This window comes from Cornus florida, unplaced genomic scaffold (assembly GCF_030987335.1).
Source record: "Cornus florida cultivar Cherokee Brave unplaced genomic scaffold, ASM3098733v1 CherokeeBrave_3.0.0_Hap2_scaffold_302, whole genome shotgun sequence".
NCBI classification, from domain to species: Eukaryota; Viridiplantae; Streptophyta; class Magnoliopsida; order Cornales; family Cornaceae; genus Cornus; species Cornus florida.
Genome location: NW_026775808.1, coordinates 1 through 22,426, shown reverse-complemented (window position 1 = coordinate 22,426; position 22,426 = coordinate 1). Strand labels below are relative to the sequence as shown.

The 22,426-nt window shown below is 29.3% G+C and overlaps 2 protein-coding genes across 3 annotated transcripts; both read left to right on the top strand.

Moving 5' to 3' along the window:
• Positions 1-7,463: 7,463 nt before the first annotated feature.
• LOC132291069 (putative disease resistance RPP13-like protein 1) lies at positions 7,464-20,215 on the top strand. 2 transcript variants are annotated; one of them, XM_059790211.1, is made up of 4 exons: positions 7,465-7,621; positions 9,691-9,761; positions 11,214-11,287; positions 18,955-20,215. In XM_059790211.1, the coding sequence occupies exon 4, from the start codon at positions 18,974-18,976 to the stop codon at positions 20,204-20,206; it is 1,233 nt and encodes a 410-aa protein (XP_059646194.1). In that variant the 5' UTR covers positions 7,465-7,621; positions 9,691-9,761; positions 11,214-11,287; positions 18,955-18,973; the 3' UTR covers positions 20,207-20,215. The 2 variants fall into 2 exon arrangements, with proteins under 2 accessions (XP_059646195.1, XP_059646194.1); XM_059790212.1 differs by lacking the exon at positions 9,691-9,761 and having other exon boundaries at positions 7,464-7,621.
• A 207-nt stretch (positions 20,216-20,422) lies between these two features.
• LOC132291070 (putative disease resistance protein At3g14460) lies at positions 20,423-22,377 on the top strand (the record flags this gene model as incomplete). Its single annotated transcript, XM_059790213.1, has 1 exon — positions 20,423-22,377. A coding segment is annotated over exon 1 (1,955 nt), but the record flags the coding sequence as incomplete, so codon positions are not given.
• Positions 22,378-22,426: the final 49 nt, after the last annotated feature.

Below are 22,426 nucleotides of genomic sequence, written 5' to 3'. Positions count from 1 at the left end.
AGAATTAATGTGTTCAACACCATTTACGAAGAAAAAAAACTGTTTTCAGCACACCACTACATCAGAGAATTGATGAGGATCCAGGTGCAAAAAGTTTAGCAGGATTAGAGTAGATCTGTTTATCTGTGCTCAAGTGATAGAAAGGTTGAAGTGATATGGGTGGTATAAATTGTTCATTTTCTAGTACCCCTAAAAAAAAAAAAAAAAAAAGGAGCTTTTTATTTCTGACAATTCCATGTAAATGAGAATTTAAGTGATATCTGTACAAATCCAAAGACCTTAGAATTCCCCAGTCTCTCTCGCTCTCATTTAATTTTGAGTTTAATACCTAATACCTCACAAGTCAAAGTAGGTGGAAATGGCTGTCACTATATTATATATATTTTTTTCTTAATTAGTACTCAAACACACATGCCTCCACCGAGACTCGAACACCTGATATCATTCTGGGAAGTAAGAGTTTGGTACCGCTAGACCACTGACCTGTTGGCTATCACTATATTAGCTATTATGCATTTCATAGCATGGCGGACGGTTCGTAACCCTTCTTCAAAGGTTTAACAAACAAAGAAGCAGAACAAACTTGACATGCATCGGTTTTCCGAGAAAAAGGTGTAGAAAATTTACAGAGAAAACGATTGTAACACCACATATTATGAATTTTTACTTTTAGCAAGAAGGTCAGCCGGAAACCCCAAACTACTGAGATCGGGAAAAAAATAGCTCAGATTATCACCGATCCTAGACCTCAATTTGTGCATACCTCACTGGTAATACAACTACAACTACCAAGCCTTTTTCACAACTACTTGGTGTTGACTACATGAATCCTATGTTTCAACTCTGCTCTATTTAAAGGGTCAAACTACATGCATCATATCCTTCATCACTAGCACTACCAATATCCACGTCAACTTTGATCTTCCTCTTCCCCTAATATTTGCATACTGGTCACATAAGAAAATACAAAGAGATAAATATTGATGAATACATGATACATTTTCATATCATTTGAGGACTACCTTTCTATTATGGAATTCGTGGAACTCTAAAAGGCTTGTACTGACAAAGGCTGCAAACTTTTCATTTTGCAATCTTATTATGGGAATGCGAGAATCAAAAGGAGTGTCAATAAAATGAAGGTTAGAGTCATGAACTAAGAGTCAAGGGCTAAATTAAAAATTGACTGAATTGGTGGGATTCATTTATGTTACAGTTAGTGGACAGTGGACACACTAGCACTTTTGTATAATACAATTATTAAATTTACACTTAAACATATTGATAATCCATAGTTTACTCGGACATACATTGTCACGACCTGTCCAGTCAGTGTAAATATTATTCGTTTTGCATTTCTTTCTTTCGGTGCTCAAGGTATTTTTCTTAAACCGAGTATTCATATTGTGAGAGGTATCCACACATATAAGGTGCCAACAATTAACATAGAAAACATAAAATTAACATATAACTCTTCTATCTCAAGCATTCAATCAAACATTTTCAACACAAAAACAAAATGTCAAAACACATAAAGCTACAAAATTATAATCTTTACCAATTTCATATAATCCTCCATTTTTGAAGAAAGTAACCAGCTAAGAACAACACAATATCTATCCAAACAAAATATGGTATTAAAAAGGGGGAAGTGCAAAAAACACCTTTGGAGTATACTTTTCAAAACACTTTTACTCTCTATTTAAAAAGGTGTGCAAACAACACCCCTATTCTTTTCAATTTGTGCAAAAATACCCCTCAATTAATATAATACCCATTTTACCCTTTTACTCTTCCAAAAATACCCCTACCAAACCTTACTGCCTATTCTTCTTCTTCTTCTTCTTTGTGTGTAGCCCTTATCCGGCACCGTTACCACCATGGCCGCCGCCACTAGTCCTCTCATCTCTCTCTAACCTTTTGCCACCACTCACAATCGGCATCTCCACCATTACCACCCACAATCGACACCATACAAAACAACCATTTCCACCCCTTTACCGTAACAACTCACCTCTCATAATCACCGGAACCCTAAATCGTCAACATTAGTACCACAACCACGAAATCCGAAAATCGTAAGAGGCAAAAGCCTTTTCTGTTTTCAGTATCCATACATTGCAAAAAGGACATAAATACCAGTATGTATAGACATGATTTTTTGCCAAACAAATGGTACAGAGGTAAAGTGCAACTCTGTAGATGGAGAGTCCTATGTGGATGGAGAGTCCTATGTTAAGTCTATGGTTGCAAACCTCCGAAGCTTGTTCCTTATACAGATGGGTCAAGCACATTGCCACAACTTGACGAACAATTAAGGAACCGTGATTTAATTTTAAAGTTGTGTCAGAATTTGCATGAAGCTCAGAACCGCATGAAGATTTTTGCAGATAGGAGGCGTACAGAACGAACTTTTGAGATCGGTGATTATGTTTATTTACGCCTTCAACCTTATCGCCAATGTTCGGTAGCAGTCCGAAAATCTCTTAAACTTTCACCTCGTTATGATGGACCTTTTCAGATTTTAGAAAGGGTTGGAGCAGTGGCTTACAAATTAAATTTGCCTTCTTCAGCAAAAATACAAAATGGTTTTCACGTCTCTCAACTGAAGAAAAAATTGGGCGATCAAGAAGTACCACAAATTTCACTTCCTGAAATTTCTAACGATGGAATATTGGAGCCGAAGCCTGCTCAAATTTTGGAACATCGTATTGTTCGCAAAGGTCAAAGAAATATCACAGAAATTTTAGTTCAGTGGGTGGGTACTTCTAGATACAGTGCAACATGGGAACGACTCTTAGATATGAAGAGGCGTTTTCCAGAACTTAACCTTGGGGACAAGGTTAATTTTGAGGGGGAGGCACTGTTATGTGCATAATGGGGTTGCTAGCTGAAGTAGAGTTTCCTTGCTGTAGCTGAATTAGTCTCCCAGCTGAATTAGTCTCCTTGTTTTCTCTCTTTTTATCTCCTTTAGAATTAGTCTTCTGTTAACTTTTTGTTTCCTAGATAATAGAAGTTTGTTTTGCAACAAACTCTATCCTTCTTGTATTTAAGAATTTGACATGAATAAAGAAAGCAAGAATTAAATTAGACTTACAAGTCTTGTGGAGGTTGCTACCCTCGAAGTAGCTTGGAAACTTAATATTTTTCCATCTCACTCTCTTTTGTTTTCAACATAAACTCTTGTTCAGTCCTAAGGAACATATCACAATGGGGGAACTTTTCATGGAAGGATAGTTGGCAGAGGAAGGACACATTCAACCATGGGTAGCAATGTTGGTCATGGTGCAAGCTCCTGAAGCCAAACCAATATATCAGTGGCGTAGCCAGAAATTTCCTTTAGTGGGGGCAATTTTTAACAGCAATAATATATAAAAATTAAACAGTACTAAATATTATATATATTATTGCTGTTAAAAATTACCCCCACTGAAGATATATATTATTTGAACCAAAATAATATATGTAAAAATTAAACAGTACTAAATATTTCAGAATATTTTTCATATTCTAAAAGCACGCAGTCGAGTTTTCAAAATGTTCATGGCATTATAATAGTAAATTTAGAGATAAAAAATATATATATCAGATTACCTATCTCCGCACTGCAGTATTTGTTTGGATTTTGTGAATTTTTGAAATATTGAAAACTCGCCGGAAGAGAAATGTTGAAGATTGAAAATGTGATGGAAATTAACAACGCATTTATTTGTGGTAAAGTCAAAAGTGTAAAAGAATATCTTGTATTTTTGGGGAAAGTGGGAAAGAATATAATATTTTGAGAAAGTGCAAAAAAAAAAAAAAAATCATATTTTTTGGAAAGATAATATATATATAATCTTTTAGCGGGGACAATTATACAAATATAAAAATCTTTGCATATAAAATTAAAAAAAAAAATTAAAAATTCAGTGGGGCAGCTGCCCCCACTTGTCGCTATGTGGCTACGCCACTGCAATATATGACAATTCCAGTTGCAACAATCTTTTATGTTTATAAACTTTGTAGATGAAACTTAAGTACTGATGTGTAGCTCTTAAACCTAGGTTTTTTGCGTTGTGGTACAAAAAATTGCAAATGATGTGGTACAGTGTTTTTTGGGGGATGCAAGTGACTTTTTTTTTTTTGGGTGAAATGAAGTTATGTAATGACAAATATAGAACCTGTTGGGTCTTTTATTAATGAAATTATGTAATGAAAATTATGTTCACTATTAATTACGACTTTTCATTATATGTTTGGTTTTTCTTCTCTTGTTGTGAATTTTTATTATTTTATGTTTTTGTTTTAACTTATAACTAGTTGATCTAATTTTATTGAATTGCCATATGTGGCAAACTTAACTTTTGCAAGTGGGGCAAGTTCAACTAAGGTGCTATCTATATACAAATTAATTAAATAATCAAATTAAATAAGACAAATAATCAATATAAATTACCAATATATTAAGTAGAAAATATTTAATGCAATTCAAATCATCAAATATAGAAAATCAACAATATAATACATTAATATATATATAGAAAACGGAGGGAAATGAAGCTGTTAGATGGAACTTGAGAAGTGGAGGGAAATGTGTGCTCCATTTTGGCAAGAGCATATTGTTTGGGCAAAATGGTCTTCATATATATTTGGAGGGCAATATGGGGTTTCTGTAACTTTAGATTGCTGACATCATCAATTAATTGACGGAAGTTTGTTTTAGGGGAGGCAAATGATATTTTGAATAATTGAGGGTAGCTGTTTGAGCTTTTAGCTAACTAGGAGGGAGGTAAATGTAATTTACCCTATTTTTAATCATTTTCTATAATATAGAAGTTGTATTTGCTCTAAGATAGAACTCATATCTACAAACTTGATTCAAATTTCATTTTATAATCACCAAACAATAAATGTTGAAATTGGCTTTGTGTGGTCCATAAATTATTTCAATGTCTGAATTTACCCTATTTTTAATTATTTTCTATGATATAGAAGTTGTATTTGCTCTAAGATAGAACTCATATCTAGAAATTTGATTCAAATTTCATTTTATAATCACCAAACAATAAATGTTGAAATTGGCTTTGCGTGGTCCATAAATTATTTCAATGTCTGAATTTAGTAGTTGTATTGTCGCTTTCGATGGGGCAGAGATTGTTGCTCAAGTGAATGTGAATGCATTGTTTCTTTACTAAGAATAAATATTTGCTGTGCACAATAAGTGCGGACGGTTGTGAACTTGCGATGTGCCCGATACAAGCACTACAAGCACAACAAATAGTTACTCATTTAATTGGTCCATAACTTGTGTAGTCATGTTGCAGAAGTCATTTTGAACTTCTTTTTTTTTTTTTTTTTTTAATTTCATCACTTAGAGAAGAATATACTCCGTAATATTTTATGATCACGCCAACAGGGGATTTTAACTAAAAAATCATAGTTTTTAAATTTAATGTGAGAAATACCATTTATCTTATCTTTTTTTTTTTTTTTTGGATGGATGGAATAGTTTTACGTATTTTCTAATATATATCAATCTCATTATTGGTTTGTGTCTTGACAAGTTGGTAATTTTATTGAAACGGTATATATATATATATATATATATATATATATATATATATTTCATCTACTTGTTTGAGTCATGCCAAAATGATTTTAAGAATCTTCGAATTCAATTCACGCGTATTAGCCTGGATATCTTTACAAGTTCAGAAAATTAAACTTCAATCTCAATTTTGGAAAACAAGCCGTTGGCTCTTGAATTTGTAAAATATATTTTTATATAATTTAATTATATTTCAATTTTTGTATTTAATATATGTTACACAATTTTCAAAATTCTGGAAAAAAAGGAAAAAGTAAAACTACAAAATTGGTTTTTTATTTTTATTTTTTGTCATTCACTAATTAATGCAATAAAAAATGGGGTTAAGTGCAAAAAACCCTATTGTTATAATATAAAAAAATCTCTGTGTAATATAAAACGTCCATCTATTTTTAATCAAGTGCAAATACCTTCCTGTTTATATAAAAATATTATAATACCCTCTTAGTAAAATAAAATAATATTAAAAAAATAAAACAAGATAAAATTATCGTTTTAGACACAGACACGGCCAGATAGAAAAAAATCATGTGTACAAAAAATTTATATAATATTAAAAAAATAAAAGGGGTCAAGGGTTATCAGGACGACGATGAGGGGTTGCAGAGGAGGAGGTGACGACAGTGAAAAGGGTTAAGGGTGACGGGCAATCAGCAAACGGTGAAAAGGATTAAGGGTTACGGCCGATCAGCAAATCAATTGTTCATAGTTGGTTTCGTCGTCCATTGGCGGCGCAATCATCGTCGGAGACACCGGTTAGAGCATGAGTATCCATCGCCGGCGCGATCAGGAACCAAGGTTGACACCGTCGTCCCGCTACCGTATCCACATCATCGCTGACCAACTCTCTGGTCAACACCCACCTCGTATCTTCTCCATACTTCTCTACCACAACGAATCAAAACTCATCGTCGTCAACAGTCCTCGCGTCCTCAGTTTCTCCTCGCCGTCATTCCTTCATCCTTGCTGGAATCTACTCACCTCTATTCTTTTTATTATCGTTCATGAATTTTGGACTTATACAAGAACACTAACGTGCCAAATTTGGATAAATTTGTTTGCGTTTTGTTCGAAATTCGAAAATCTAATAGAGATACTTTACAAATTGAAGCTGAATATATTATTCAGCATAGCACAAATTTTGTATTCGCTGTAATTTATATTAACCGAATGGCCGCTTGTAATTTGAAATAACTAATATGACGGTCCAAAATTGTAGAATTGCTTAGTTTATGTGACCCAAAAACATAAATAAATGCTTTAATTTGGGAAATTAAAAGTTTGTTAGTAGTTCATGTATTTATTACCTGGCATGTGCTTTTGTCCTCCCTCCAAGAAAGGTCCCTTTTCTTGGGTCCATGGACTTGGTCGCATTATTGGTGGGTGTGGGGAATCCATTGACGTCTCCGACTTGCTCTTTATGATAGGTAATTCTTTTCATAAATATTTTTTTTTTGGACAGGTACTTTGATGGTAAATTGCAAACTTCTGCCAAATTTTCCATATACTGGACAAAATAAACACACAATCACAATCTCAATTCAATGGAAAAGAAAAACACTATGGTTCACGGTTGTAATATCAGTCGCAATTACGGTATAACAGGCTCAGACGAATGTAAATGTAAACTGGCCGAACGGAGTAATTCATGATGTGCGGAACAATATCGGACCCTTAAAAAAAAATTACGAACCGAATGTCCGTTGATATGACGAACCATAATACACACACGTAAATTAAACTTTTAACAATGATTCTACTTTGTCATTAAATAATTGGATTTGTACGAGTTGTTGACACTGAACTATCCTACCTCAACCGTACTACCGCGTCAAAATTAATGCTATTGCGCGTCAAAATTAATGCTATTGTGAGTTTATATCTTCATTTCATGTGTGGTATCTCAATCTAGCCCAAGACTTTTCTTCCTTAGCATTTCCTACTCTTCCTTGTTTTGCAGACACAATTTCTTTATTCATTGATTGTCATATAAGCCTCAAAACAAATAGAGAATTCGGAATCTTCACTTAGGTAATGTATATTATTTGTATATATTATGTAATCTGCAATTTATTTATTTTGCCTGTAGTGTTCTAAAAATATCATTCACTGCTTGCTTTTGTTGTTTGATTTTAAATTTCCTATATTACAAATGTACTGGTATGATATAGCATTTTTTTTTAACTACCAAAGTGACAGCATTTTTTTATTAGAGAGCTTAATCGGGTATACATATAATTTTCTTTTATCCTTTATAAGAAGGATACATTTGAATATCTATACTAATATAACATTCTCTATATCAAGATCTGCCTAATTGAAAGAATGACACTGAATTCATCAGCACCATCAAAAGCATCTAAACTGAAATGTTCAGTTGGTTCAGTTACACTTGTTTTTGATGTCTTAATATACCAATAGTTTGGCCGGAACGGTTCTGCACTTTTTAGCCAGATAGAGGAGATAGTTTGTAGAGAGAGAATATTAGTTATCGATGCCTCTGTTGGCTGCACTTTTTATAATAAATTTTTAAGGAAGGGCATATTAGTAATTGTGTCTATCTGTTGGCCGGAATTTAGCTTCCGGAGGCCTTTAAAGGGGCATTTTGCAATAATGGTATAATTCAAGGGAACAACTTGTTTTTAAAAATAATTCAATAATAGTATAGTTTAGGAGTTGTTTTTTTATTATTATTTTTTTATTTTTCATTTTACCTCTTTTGCCATTAAATTATTTAAAGTTTGAATTTTGATATGCTGTTTATTATATATATAAGAGAAATGATAATTGCACAGAAGAAGTAAACTAATTTATCTTACCTAATCTATGTGGATGTCACAATATTTAAAGCAATAACTATTAAATTTTTATCTCTTTTGTTTTTTACTATCATTTCTCATCTTCACCCTATGAGTCCAATCTTTATCTTTCTTTCCTTTTTTTTTTCTTTCTCTCTCCTTCTCTTTCTCTCTCTTCAGTTTTTCTCTGATTATTTCATCCATCTTCTACCTTCGTGTAATTGTAGAGAGAGATTTGATTAATTGTTAGTGATGATGCTTACTTATAAAATTTCAATAAAATCAAATTGTATTACAAAAAAAAATGAATATTAATGGAGTCTAAAATGATTGTTGAGACTTTTGTATATTTTTTAATGATAAATTATCTTAATAAAATTAAATTGTATTATAAAGAATGGATGTGAGTACTAAATGTTAATAGAGTTCAAAGTGATTTTGTGGGTACTAACCTTTTAATTTTTGACTTTCATTTACCTTTTCTTATTATCTCTTATTTTACAATCAATTAAACCTCTATATATATATATATATATATTTTTCCTTTGTTTAAGTCTAGACGACAAAAAATAGAGATCAGAGATATTTAGGGAGTAAAAATTGGAGATAATTAAAGAAGGAATTAAATTCCATAGATGAAAGAAAATGAAGATAATTAAAGAAAGAAAATTAGGAGTTCAATGCTTTGTAATGAGTCAGTATAGCCCACTACTAAATATTTTTAGTCTTTTTGTGTCACGTAAATCCTGTCTAACAAATCGATCTGAATTTTTTACAATTCTTTGACAATTGAGCTATCCTACCTCAACCATACTCCTGCGTCAAAATTAATGCTATTGGGTTCTATTTGTGTAAACAATTGGGTTTACTCCATCACTTCGCTACGATTTGGCATTATATATTTATCAGTTTATCTACAAAAGATTTGAATTATGAATTTATATCTTCAACTCCGTTTGTCTAGACGTGAAATATTTTTTAAAAAATATATTTTTATTTTTTGAGTATTTGGTTGTCGTAAAAATATTTACAAAGAAAAAAAAAATTAAAATTTAATAAAAATAATTTATTCATAAATTTTCGGCAAATAATTTTACATGTCCCGCCCGATGCAGATGACCTCAATCTCAACATAGATCTTTTGCAAATACCGATAAAGTAAAATAAAAAAATATTTTACTTGAAAAAAAAATTCAAAAAGAATATTTTACATCAAAACAAACGCTGCTTTCATTTCATATGAATTATCTCCTACTCTCCCTTTTCGGAATTTATACTAATTATTTAACTGTTGTATTGCAGACACAATTTATTTATTTGTTGATTGTCATATAACCCTCCAAACAAGTACAGAATTCCGAATCTCCACTTAGGTAATGCATATTATTTGTGTATAATATGTAATCTGCTTATTATTATTATTATTTTTCCCGGTAGGTGTTCTAAAATTATAATTCACTGCTTGATTTTGTTGTTTGATTTTAAATTTCCTATATTACAATTGTGCTGGTATGAGATACCATTTTTATTAACTACCATAGTGACTGCATTTTTTTATTAGAGAGCTTTATCGGGTATACATATAATTTTCTTTTATCCTTTATAAAAGGATACATTTGAATATAAATAACTCTACTAATATAACCTTGTCTATAACACAATTTTTAAATGTTGATCTTAAGTTCTTTTTCCCTTTTATATGTGCAAGATAAAATCGAGATTCAGGTATTATTAGCCATAGTTTATTTGATTATCTTTTACAATTTTTTTTCTTTTTTATTTTCTTTGCCAATCTTCGAATGAGAACGCAAATATTTTATATCATTAACTATCTTATGTAATTTAATTATCACTAAATGCTTATCATCAATTTTTTTTTCTTCTTCTTTTTTTTTTTTTTGAAAAAAAAAAAGGATAGATAGATCTCTACCAGAGAGAGAATACATAAATGCTTATCACAATTTTTAAATGTTGATCTTAAGTTATTTTTCCCTTTTTGTTATTTTTAGATTTTTATTTTTTTTCTGTTTTAGAAATTAAACTCTTTAAATGTTACCAAAAAAAATGCAACATTATTTGATTTCAATTATGTGCGGTGCACATGAGTGAAAGTGTGTTTATATAAGTTTTGTATTATTTTATTAGTATATTTTGATATAGTATTGTTATGTATTTATTAAAATAAATTATATATTTTATTCTCTAATTATAATTCCTTTTATTCAATTGAATAAATTAGTTTTTTAATATTATATATTTCTTTCTCCAATTAAATTTCTTTTTATTGAATTTTAATATTTTTAGTTATTTAATTGTATATATTTCCTTCGCTAATTAGATTTTCTACTATTCTATTATTAAATAAAAATTTTAATATTATAAATTTTGTTCTCTAATTAGATATTCATTTATTGAATTTCAATATTTTCTATTACTATATTATTATTAGTATTTTCTTCTCTAATTAAAATTTATTGTTTCCTCATATCATTATAGTATATATAATCAACTTCATATAACTTCTATATATATATATTTTTTTATTGAGTGGTAGAATCCCTTAAACTTTTAACCTTGAAATAGTTTAGCAAAAGATGATATATATATATATATATATATATATATATATATATATATATATATATATATATATCTCAACCCTTGGTGATTTAGTTCTCTGTTAGTAATCTTCTCTTATAAATCTCATTATAGTATATATAAGATTTGAATTGTGAATTTATTATATCTTCATTTCATTTCATATGTGGTATCTCCTACTCTCTCTTGTCAGAATTTATACTAATTATTCAATTATTGTTTTGCAGACACATCTTTATTTGTTGATTGTTGTATAAGCCTGAAAACAAACAGAGAATTCAGAATCTCCACTTCCACTTAGGTAATGCATATTACTTGTATATATTATGTAATCTGCATCATAATATATATATTTTTCAATTAATTCATACGTTTCTTCAATGCAAAGCAAAAAATTATGTCTCGGTTAGGGTACAATCTTATCATCAAATATTGTTGCTTATCATCATTTTTATTTTTTATTTTTGAAAAAAATGAGAGATAAATCTCTACGAAAGAGTGAGAGACGTTGTGAGAGAAACCAAAAAAAAAAAAGGTGCATAAAGTAAGAGAGAGAGAGATGGAGTTGCAAGGGTGCGAGACAATAGAGAGAATTGCTTAAATTGAAATAAAAAAAAGATAAAGAAAAGAATAATATAAGAAGTTTATTATTAATTTCTTTAAAGTTTGAATTTTTCTATGCTGTTTATTTTATATATAAATATGTGTGTATTGAAAATTTTGTTACATGTTTTTTTTTTTTTTCTTATTATTATTATTATTTCTTAAAATTAAACTCTTTAGATGTTACCATGAAAAATGCAACATTATTTGATTTCAATTATAATCACTTATACACGTGCGGTGCACATGAGTGGAAGTGTGTATATATAAGTTTTGCATTGCTATTTTATTGGTATATTTTGATATAGAATTTTATGTATTTATTAAAATAAATTGTATATTTCATTCTCTAATTATATATCGTTTAATTGAATTTCAGTATTTTTTTCCTCCTCTAATTATAATTCTTTTTATTCAATTTAATAAATAAGCTTTTTAATATTATATTTTTCTTTCTCCAATTAGATTTCTTTTGATTGAATTTTAGTATTTTTAGTTTTTTAATTGTATATATTTCCTTTGCTAATTAGATTTTCTACTACTTTATTATTAAATAATTTTTTTAATATTATAAATTTTATTCTCTAATTAGATTTTCATTTATTGAATTTCTATATTTTCTATTACTATATTATTATAAGTATTTTCTTCTCTAATTAGTTTTTTTAATATTATATATATTCTTCTCTAATTAGATTTCTTTTTATCGAATTTCAATATATATATTTTTTATTCAGATTTCCTTTTATTGAATTTCAAATATTTTCTATTATTATTATTATTATATTATTATTATTATTATTATTATTATTACTATATTATTAAATAAATTAATATACTGATGAAAACAATTTTTGTACTTTTAATAATAAACTTAATAGTGGAGCTATATATATTTGGAAGGTACATTGTCCCGTGTTATTGCAGCAACCATATTAGACTTATTGGAGTATTTTCTTTCATGATGCTTTTGTGAGGGACCCGTAATCCAAAGTAGCTTTACTTTGTCCAATGTTAATTGGAAAATGCTATAAAAAATTATTAAATAAGTTTTTTTTTTTTTTTAATTATACAAAAATTGCTTTATTAATTAAATAAGTTTTTTTTATACAAAATTCTTTTTTTTTTTTTAAATTTTATTTGAGTATAATTATACTAATTTTACTTTTGCCGTTATTTTTAAAGTTTTGATTTAAAAGAATTTTCAATTCTTTGTTCTTTTCTATTGACTATTGATTTTTTTTTTTCCTTATTTTTCAATATTTTGATTTAGAAGAATTTTAATTATATCTGAGTACGATCTATTGATTTTAATTATTTTTTATTTTTATTTGCTTGTGAATTTTGATGGAATATGTTTCGTCCAATTTAGAGTTTTTGATTAAGTTTTTTTTAAAATTATTTCTTTTATTATATTCGAGTATAATTTTATTGATTTATTTTTTTTTATGTTATTTTTAAGTTTTTTATTTAAAAGAATCTTTAATTCTTTCTTCTATTCTATTTGAGTGTGATTCTATTGATTTTACCTTTTTAGTTATTTTAAAATTTTTATTTTATTGTTAAATTTGATAAAATATATTTCGTCCAATTTATGGTTATTGATTAAGTTATTTTTAAATAAAAAAATTATTTATTCTACTCAAATACGATTCAATTGATTTTATTTTTGTGGTCATTTTTTTGAAGTTTCAATTTACTGTTTCTTCATATCATAATAGTATATATAATCAACTTTGTATAACTATTTTTTTTGTTGTTGGTAGAATCCCTTAAACTTTTAACCTTGAAATAGTTTGGCAAAAGATGATATATATATATATATATATATATCAACCCTTGATGTTTTAGTTCTCTCTTAATAATCTTCTCTAATAAACCCTGTCTTGAATAAAAGAAAGACAACATTTACACTTTATTATATGACCATACTTTTATTCAAGAAAGACAACATTTACACTTTATTATATGACCATACTTTATTTTTAAACAAGATGACATTATTGTTCCTAACTTTATAATTAAGAGTATAAGAAATAGGGATATTTTTGTCATTTGCTTACGAAAATTAAAGGCAAACAAGTGAAGCGCATTCATCCCTGCAAAAATTTTCTTCTTAATAAAAAAAACAAAAACATATGAGAAGAGGTGCCAACATGGCCACGTGAATGTGAATGTGAATGTGAATGTGAATGGCATCCTCCAATTCTCTTATGAATATTACGTTATGTGTTAAATTATAATTTAGTTCATTTAATTTAAATAAAAAAGTCTTTTGTATAATTCACAATTTGGTAAACAAAAAATTAAATAAGTCATTAAAATTGACTAATTACTACACAATTTAGATGTAAAAATTGACAACAATTAGGATAGTTAATATTTTGTTTTTCAAATATGTTTAAATGGAAAACTAATTGATTTTGGATAACCACTTAATTTAGAATAAAACTCTAATTACAAAACTTTATTTATTATTTTGAAAAATAGTATATATAAAAAAAAACTATTGATTCAAAACTCAATTGGAATAAGATTTTCAAAGTTAGATTTATTATATTTCTAAAAAATAAATAAAATGAAAGGAATTATCTGTGTTTTAAAAGGAAATACATAATTTGATGGTAATTTTTTTTAAAAAATATTCTTTTAATGTCTTCAGTCATAAATTATTTAAAATTTTAATTCAATCATTTTCATGAATGAGTAAACTTTGCCTTCTATTATTTAACATGCTTAGGGGCATTTTTCGAATAACAAAAAATGTATCAACACATGGTTGGCACATGTGTTTTGCAGTAGTAATTTTGTCACTAAAAATATTTTGCCAATACAAGTGAGCAGGACGTGCAATTTTAACACCCCAAACTAACAGAATTGGGGCAATGTGATAATTTTGTAATAGTACTGGAGTTTTTCAAAACAGTTTGAGATTTTATGATCAAAAATTAAAAATAGTAAGAGTTTTATGAGTTTAGCACTAAATATTATTGAATATAATGATAAAAACAATTAAACTTTCTCTTTCATTCTCTCCTAAGTTTATTCTCTTCTTCTACCTAGCCGAACAAATAATTGCTTTAATGTTAGACTAGTGATGTTACACATGCCATATTGGGCTTTTCTCTTTAAAATTGTGTATATATATATATATATATATATATATTTCGAATATATAGGTTTGTATCTTCATTAGTTAGTAATTATATGTATATATATATATATATATATATATATATATATATATATATTTTTTTTTTTGAGTCATGCCAAGCCAAGTTTAAGATTATTTGAATTCAATTTATGCGTACTTCAATTTTGACTTGTACTCTATACAAGTTCAGAAAATTAAATTTGAATATCAATTTCAAAAAACTAGCTGGTTTAGCTCTTGAATTTGTAAAACATACGTAGTATTTTTTTTATTGGCTTCGATGTGCCAATATCAATGCCAAATCTCTTTCAGTAGTCAGATTGGAATCTTGCTTTATTTTTAAACTTGTGGAGTGATGTTTCAGTCCATATTGAACTTTTTTCTTTAAAATTATATATATATATATATATATATATATATATATATATATATATAAATAATATACGGGTTTGTATTTTCATTAGTTGATAATTTTATTGAGACGATATATTAATGATTTTGAATATATATATATATATTTTAAGTCATGCCAAGTTGAGTTCAAGATAGTTTGAATTTGATTTATGCATACATAGTTTGGATTTCAACTAGTATTCTTTACAAGTTTAGAAAATTAATTTTGAATCTCAATTTCAAAAACAAGCCAGCTTGGCTCTTGAATTTGTAAAACATATATATATATATTTTTAATAATTTCATTATATTTTCTATTTTTTTATTTAATATATGTAACAAAAATTTCAAAACTTTGAAAAAAGGAAAAAGAAAAAGAAAAAGAAAAAGTATAAAATTGGTTCGTTTTTTAACTTTATGCAATTCACCATAAAAAGGATCCAATGTAACAAAAGCAAAAAATTGAAGATTGAAGAGATTTTTCCTGATATTTTTAAGCTAGCTAGCCACTAACAAGAAATTTACAAAATTTAACTTAAAGTTACAATCAAACCTCATGATCACCAAAAAATAAACTTTTTAAAAAGAATCTTAAATAATTGTGGCCAATTATTACAATATCTTAAAATATTTTTCTATATTATTTTTTACTAATTTTATCTGTTCTATTAGAATGAGAATTCAACATTTTATTTTCCCCAAAACCCTTATTGAATGTGACCTATTATCAAAAGTTACATTATTTTTCAAAATTTCCCTGATCATTTTTATTTTATTTTATTTTTTTTATAACAAGTTGTGAACTGATTAAGTGTTTGGTACATTGATCATTAAAAATACACATTTTGTTTTCCAATAAATCTCATTTGTGAGTTCAATTTAAAAGAATTATTTCTTCTACTCAAATATGATTCTATTGATTTTATTTTTGCTGTCATTTTTTGAGGTTTCAATTTAAAAGAATTTTTAATTCTTTAATTTATTTTGTTTGAATATGATTCTTGGGAGTTTACCTTCGACATTATTTTTTTGTTTTTGTTTTCTTGTAAAATTTGATTCCTTTTTGTGGTTATACTATTGAAGAGGTTTTTTCCTGATACCAAAAGGCATGTAGTTAAATAGTATAAACTTTTCATTATCACAAAAGAACAATTGTAATAAGTTGTAACCACATCATAATTTAATCACAAAACAATATTTGAAGCATTTATGATTAAGTTTTTCAAAGTTCACTACATTTACCCTTTCAAGTCCCTATTTTGTATTATTAGCCGTAGTTTATTTGCTTATCCTTTCCATCTTTTTTTTTTCTTTTTATTTTCTTTGCCAATCTTGAATGAGAACGCAAATATTTTATATTATTAACTATCTTATGTAATTTAATTAACACTAAATGCTTATCATCATTTTTTTTTTCCTCCTTTTTTTTTTTTTTTTTGAAAAAAAAAGGAGAGGTTGATCTCTACCAGAGAGAGAATACATAACTAATTTATATTTTCACTTAGGGAAAAAACAAATTAATTCATACGTTTCTTCAATGCAAACCTAAAAATTATGTTTCGGATAGGAAGGTGAGAGACAAACAGAAACAAAAAAAGTGCATAAAGTGAGAGAGAGAGATGGAGTTGCAAGGGTGTGAGACAATTGAGAAAAAAAGAGTTTTTTACTAAATTATTTAAAGTTTGAAATTTAATATGCTGTTTAATATATATATAAATATGTGTGTATTGAAAATTTTGTTACATGTTATTTTTAGATTTTTTTTCTTTTAATAAATTAAACTCTTTAAATGTTACTATAAAAAATGCAACATTATTTGATTTCAATTATAATCACTTACATATGTGCGGTGCACATGAGTGAAAGTGTGTATTTAAAAGTTTTGCATTGTTATTTTATTGGTATATTTTGATTTAGAATTGTTTTGTATTTATTAAAATAAATTATATATTTCATTCTCTAATTATATATTCTTTATTTGAATTTCAGTATTCTTTCCCTCCTCTAATTATAATTCCTTTTATTCAATAGAATAAATAAGTTTTTTAATATTATATATTTCTTTCTCCAATTAAATTTCTTTTTATTGAATTTTAGTATTTTTAGTTTTTTAATTGTATATATTTCCTTCACTAATTAGATTTTCTACTACTCTATTATTAAATAAACTTTTTAAAATTTTAATTTTGTTCTCTAATTAAATTTTCATTTATTGAATTTTAATATTTGTTGTTACTATATTATTATTAGTATTTTCTTCTCTAATTAAAATTTACTGGTTCCTCATATCATAATAGTATATATAATCGACTTCATATAACTATTTTTTTTTTTTTTTTTTTTTTTTGGGTGTTGGTAGAATCCCTTAAACTTTTAACCTTGAAATAGTTTGGTGATATATATATATATCAACCCTTGATGATTTAGTTCAAGGGTATAAGAATTAGGGATATTTTTGTCATTTGCTTACGAAAATTAAAGACAAACAAGTGAAGTGCATTTATCAGTGTGAAAATTATCTTTATAATAGGAAAAATAAAAACATATGAGAAGAGCCAATGGCCTCCCAGCACAAATTATTAGCTTTTGTGGTCTAATTATTACAAAGTCAAATGTGAAATGAATCTAGTACAGCCTGGCAGCTACACTGTCGCTTTTGATGGGCAGAGGTCCCCACATGCCCATGTGAATGAATGCAAATGCATCCTCCAATTCTCTTGCAATCATGATCATAAGAAATTAAGAATTCCTTACAAAAATAAATAATTAAAAATATATTATTATACAATTTTGTTTATTTATTTATTTCCTTCCTCTCATATTAATAATCCATCTTCTATTTTCGATTGTTTTATTATTGTTGTTTCATTTTAAAAATTAATGTACTATTTTTTATAACATTTTTAATTTATCAAAGTCTCAATTTTCCAAAAATGGGTGGACCTCATCAAAGGGGTAAATTTAAAATTTTATTCACGGCCAATGTAATAAACATATTTTTAAAACAAGGACTCTTGAATTTGTAAAACATATTTTTTTATAATTTCATTATATTTTCTATTTTTATATTTAATATATGTAACAAAAATTTCAAAACTATGAAAAAATGAAAAAGAAAAAGTATAAAATTGGCTCGTTTTTGAGCTTTATGCAATTCATTGTACTAAGTATCCAATGTAACAAAAGCAGAAAATTGAAGATTGAAGAGATTTTTCCTGATATTTTTAAGTTAGCTAGCCACTAACAAGAAATTTACAAAATGTAGCTTAAAGTTTTGTCTAATTTATCAAATCCTCATTTTATGATCACCATAAAATAAAATTTTTAAAAAGAATCTTAAACAATTGTGGTCAATTATTACAATATATTTTCGATATCTTTATGATTCCACTCAAGTTCAGTACAGAATAGTTATTCACATCGAAATCTTTTTTTTTGGGTAAGTTATTCACGTCGATATCAATTTAACAAAAATAATAATAATAACCAAATAATAATAAAAATAATAATAATAACCAAAAAAAAAAACACGATTGTGGCCAATATATTATTACTATAGAAATATATTTTCAAATTTGTTTTTATGATTGCCCACTCATGTTCAGTACAGAGTAATTATTCACATCTCAATTAAACCAAAAAAAATAAATAAAAATAAAAAGAAACAAACTTACCCAAATGCACAATCAAATAGTTTCATTAATTTTTAGCCGTGTGGGGGGACCTTTAATAGTATTGCTTGCAGCATCCATATTTGTGCAAACATACCTACTCTGCTTGCACTCTCACTCTTTCCTTCTATTCTGCGCTTTACTCAGCAACTTAAAGAACAAGAAAATGGCTGAAATGGTGGTTGGAGCACTTCTCTCGGCTTCCTTTGACGTGCTGTTTGATCGTCTGGCTTCTCCGGAGTTCATAAGCTTCTTTTCCAAACAAAAATTTGATGATGGACTCATAGGCAATATGAAGACAAAGTTACTGGCCCTTCAAGTAGTGTTGGATGATGCCGAGGACAAGCAGATTACCAACCCGGCAGTGAAAGCTTGGCTGGACGAGCTTCAACATGTTGTCTACCAAGCTGACGACTTACTGGACGAGATAGCTACCAAGGCCTTGAGGCACAAGTTGGAAGCTGATGATCATCATCCTCCCCAAACCCAAAGCAGCACAAGTATTGTTCGTCGATTTCTCCATCTAATGAAGCAATTTCTGTTACGAATTAATTGTTTTGTCTCGACTCCTGCTTATCATTCTGATAATGCTATAGAGTCGATGATGAAAAAGGTCATCAGTAAGTTGGACGAGTTCATCAACCAAAAAAATTCTCTTCATTTGATGGAGAATGTTGGAAGACAAGGAACTTCCCACTTACCAAACAACAGAGAAGAAACTTCCCTGGTAAATGAGTCTCAGATTTATGGGAGGAACAAAGACAAAGAGGATATAATGAAATTGTTGACCGACGATATTGCAACTGGGAATCAGATTCCTGTGATCTCCATTGTTGGAATGGGTGGCTTGGGAAAGACAACCCTTGCTCAACATATATACAATGACACTGAAGTAAAGGACAAATTTCATTTGAAAGCATGGGTTTGCGTTTCCGATGCATTTGATAGTTACAAGATAACAAAGAAAATTTTGGACGATGTTAACGGAACAAACAAGGACATCGACAACCTTGACCAGCTTCAAATCAAGTTGAAAGAGAGCCTCACTGGCAAAAAATTTCTTATTGTTTTAGACGATGTTTGGAACGATGATTATAATGTCTGGGACCGCTTAAGAAAACCTTTCATTGGTGGAGCACAGGGAAGTAGGATTATGATAACAACACGCAGTGAAAAGGTTGCATCAGTAATGGGCGCCATTCCTAGTCATCACTTGGAGCCACTGTTGGTTGACGATTCTTGGTCATTATTTGCAAGGCATGCATTTGTGAATGGAGATCATAGGCCTAATTCAGAGCTAGTGAAAATTGGAAGAGAAATTGTGAAGAAGTGTGGAGGCCTGCCTTTAGCTGTAAAATCACTTGGGGGTCTCTTGAGGTCCAATCAGGATATTGAGTAGTGGAAAAAAATACTGGAAAGCAAGATATGGGGTTTGAAGGAGAAAAACGTTATTCCAGCTCTAAGATTGAGCTATCAGTATCTTCCTTCGTATTTAAAGCGATACTTTGCATATTGTTCGAAATTTCCTAAAGATTACGTATTTAAGAAGGAGAAATTAGTCCGGTTATGGATAGCCGAAGATCTTGTGCCGCAGCAGCCCGAAAGCAAAAATTCAATGGAAGAAGGTAATGACTACTTTCATGAACTACTATCAAGGTCATTCTTTCAGAGATTAAGTGACAGTCCTTCCTATTTTGTAATGCATGACCTACTCAATGATTTAGCTCAAGATATATCTGGGAAGTTCTGTGTTAGGTTGGATGATGACAAACCACTTCATAATATATGTGAAAAAGTTCGCCATTTCTCATATCTTCAGTGCCAATTTGATGCATTTGAGAAATTCAAGGTTATTAATGAGGTTAAGTGTTTACGGAGTTTCATATCATTTCGAAGTGAAGGACGGTCTTTTTTCTTGGGCAGTAAGGTCCTACATGATATGTTACCAAGTTTGAGATGCTTAAGGGTGTTATCTTTGTCAAGATATAAGATTCATGAACTGCCTCAATCGATTGAAAATTTGATACATTTACGCTATTTGGATCTCTCTCGGACTCTACTCAAACGATTACCTGGTACAGTAACAACGTTGTGCAACTTACAGACATTAGATTTGTCATTTTGTGGGGATCTTATTGAGTTGCCTGTCAACATAGGAAAACTAGTAAAGTTGCGCTATCTTGATATCCGAAAAACTAGATTGACTAGGATGCCAACTCAAATGAGCATATTGAAAGATCTCCAACATCTAACAGATTTTGTTGTTGCCAAGGATGGTTGGTCAAGATTTAGTGGGTTGAAGGAACTCGGTCAACTTCGGGGGCAACTCTGCATTTCAGAGCTTCAAAACGTAACCAGTGGTCCGGAGGCATCAGAGGCTAATCTAAAAGGAAAGGAGCATCTTGAAGGGTTAGAGCTGAAATGGGTCAGCCATACTCACAATTTACAAAATGAAGAACTTGTACTTGACAACCTACATCCTCATGCGGGAGTGAAGCATCTCCATATCATTAACTATGGGGGCACAAGATTTTCAAATTGGTTAGAGAAAGGTAATTTGTTTCATGACATGGTGTCCTTGGATCTTATAGGCTGTGAAAATTGCTCTTCTTTGCCGTCAATTGGGCAGTTACCCTCTCTAAAATATTTAACAATTGAAAGCATGAATGCAATAAGGAAGGTCGGTGGGGAGCTGTATGGGAATGCTTCTTCTTCAATCAAACCGTTTAAATCTTTGGAGACACTAAGGTTTCATAAAATGGCAGAGTGGGAGGAATGGGATGCATCAGGGATTGAAGAGTTCTCTAGGCTTATAGAGTTTTCTATAGACAATTGTCCTAAGTTGACCAGTGAATTATCTATCCGCTCCCCAATCCTAACAAAGCTTAACATTTCCGAATCCAATCAAGTTAGGCTGTTACTGCAAGGACTTCCTTGCATTCAGGGGTTGAAGATTCCAAATATTCCAAATTTGACGGAATTGCCGCAGCAAATGCAACACCTGTCTTCTCTACAGAAATTGGAGATTTCAGGGATGTCAAACTTGAAGGAATTGCCACAGGAGTTGTGCAGATTAGTAAATCTTGAAAGGTTGAAGATAGAGGAATGCCCGAGGCTTGTGTCATTTCCAGACATGGGGCTGCCGCCGAAGCTTAAGACGCTAAAGATCAGCAGTTGTGAAGGTCTACAGTCCCTAGCATCAGAGGAAATCATCAACAATTGTCTTGAAGAGTTGCGTATCTCTGATTGTTCATCTCTTCTTCAGGTGTCTTTTCCTATCGCTACATTGAAAAAACTTGGCATCAAACGTTGTAAAGCTCTACAGTCACTAGCAGCAGCAACAGTACCATCAGAGGAAATCATTAATATTCGTCTTGAAGAGTTGCACATCTTTAATTGTTCATCTCTTGTTAAGGTGTCTTTGCCCATCGCTACATTGAAAACACTTGACATCTCCTCCTGTAGGAGATTAGAGTTTCCCCTGTCCGAGGAGATGAAGGAGTATAATTACTCCACATCCATTGAAGTTTTGAGTATTAATGAAAGCTGTGATCTTCTCAAGTCGCTGTGGTTAGGCTTCTTTCCAAAGCTTCGTGATCTCTACATCCAGTCGTGTATG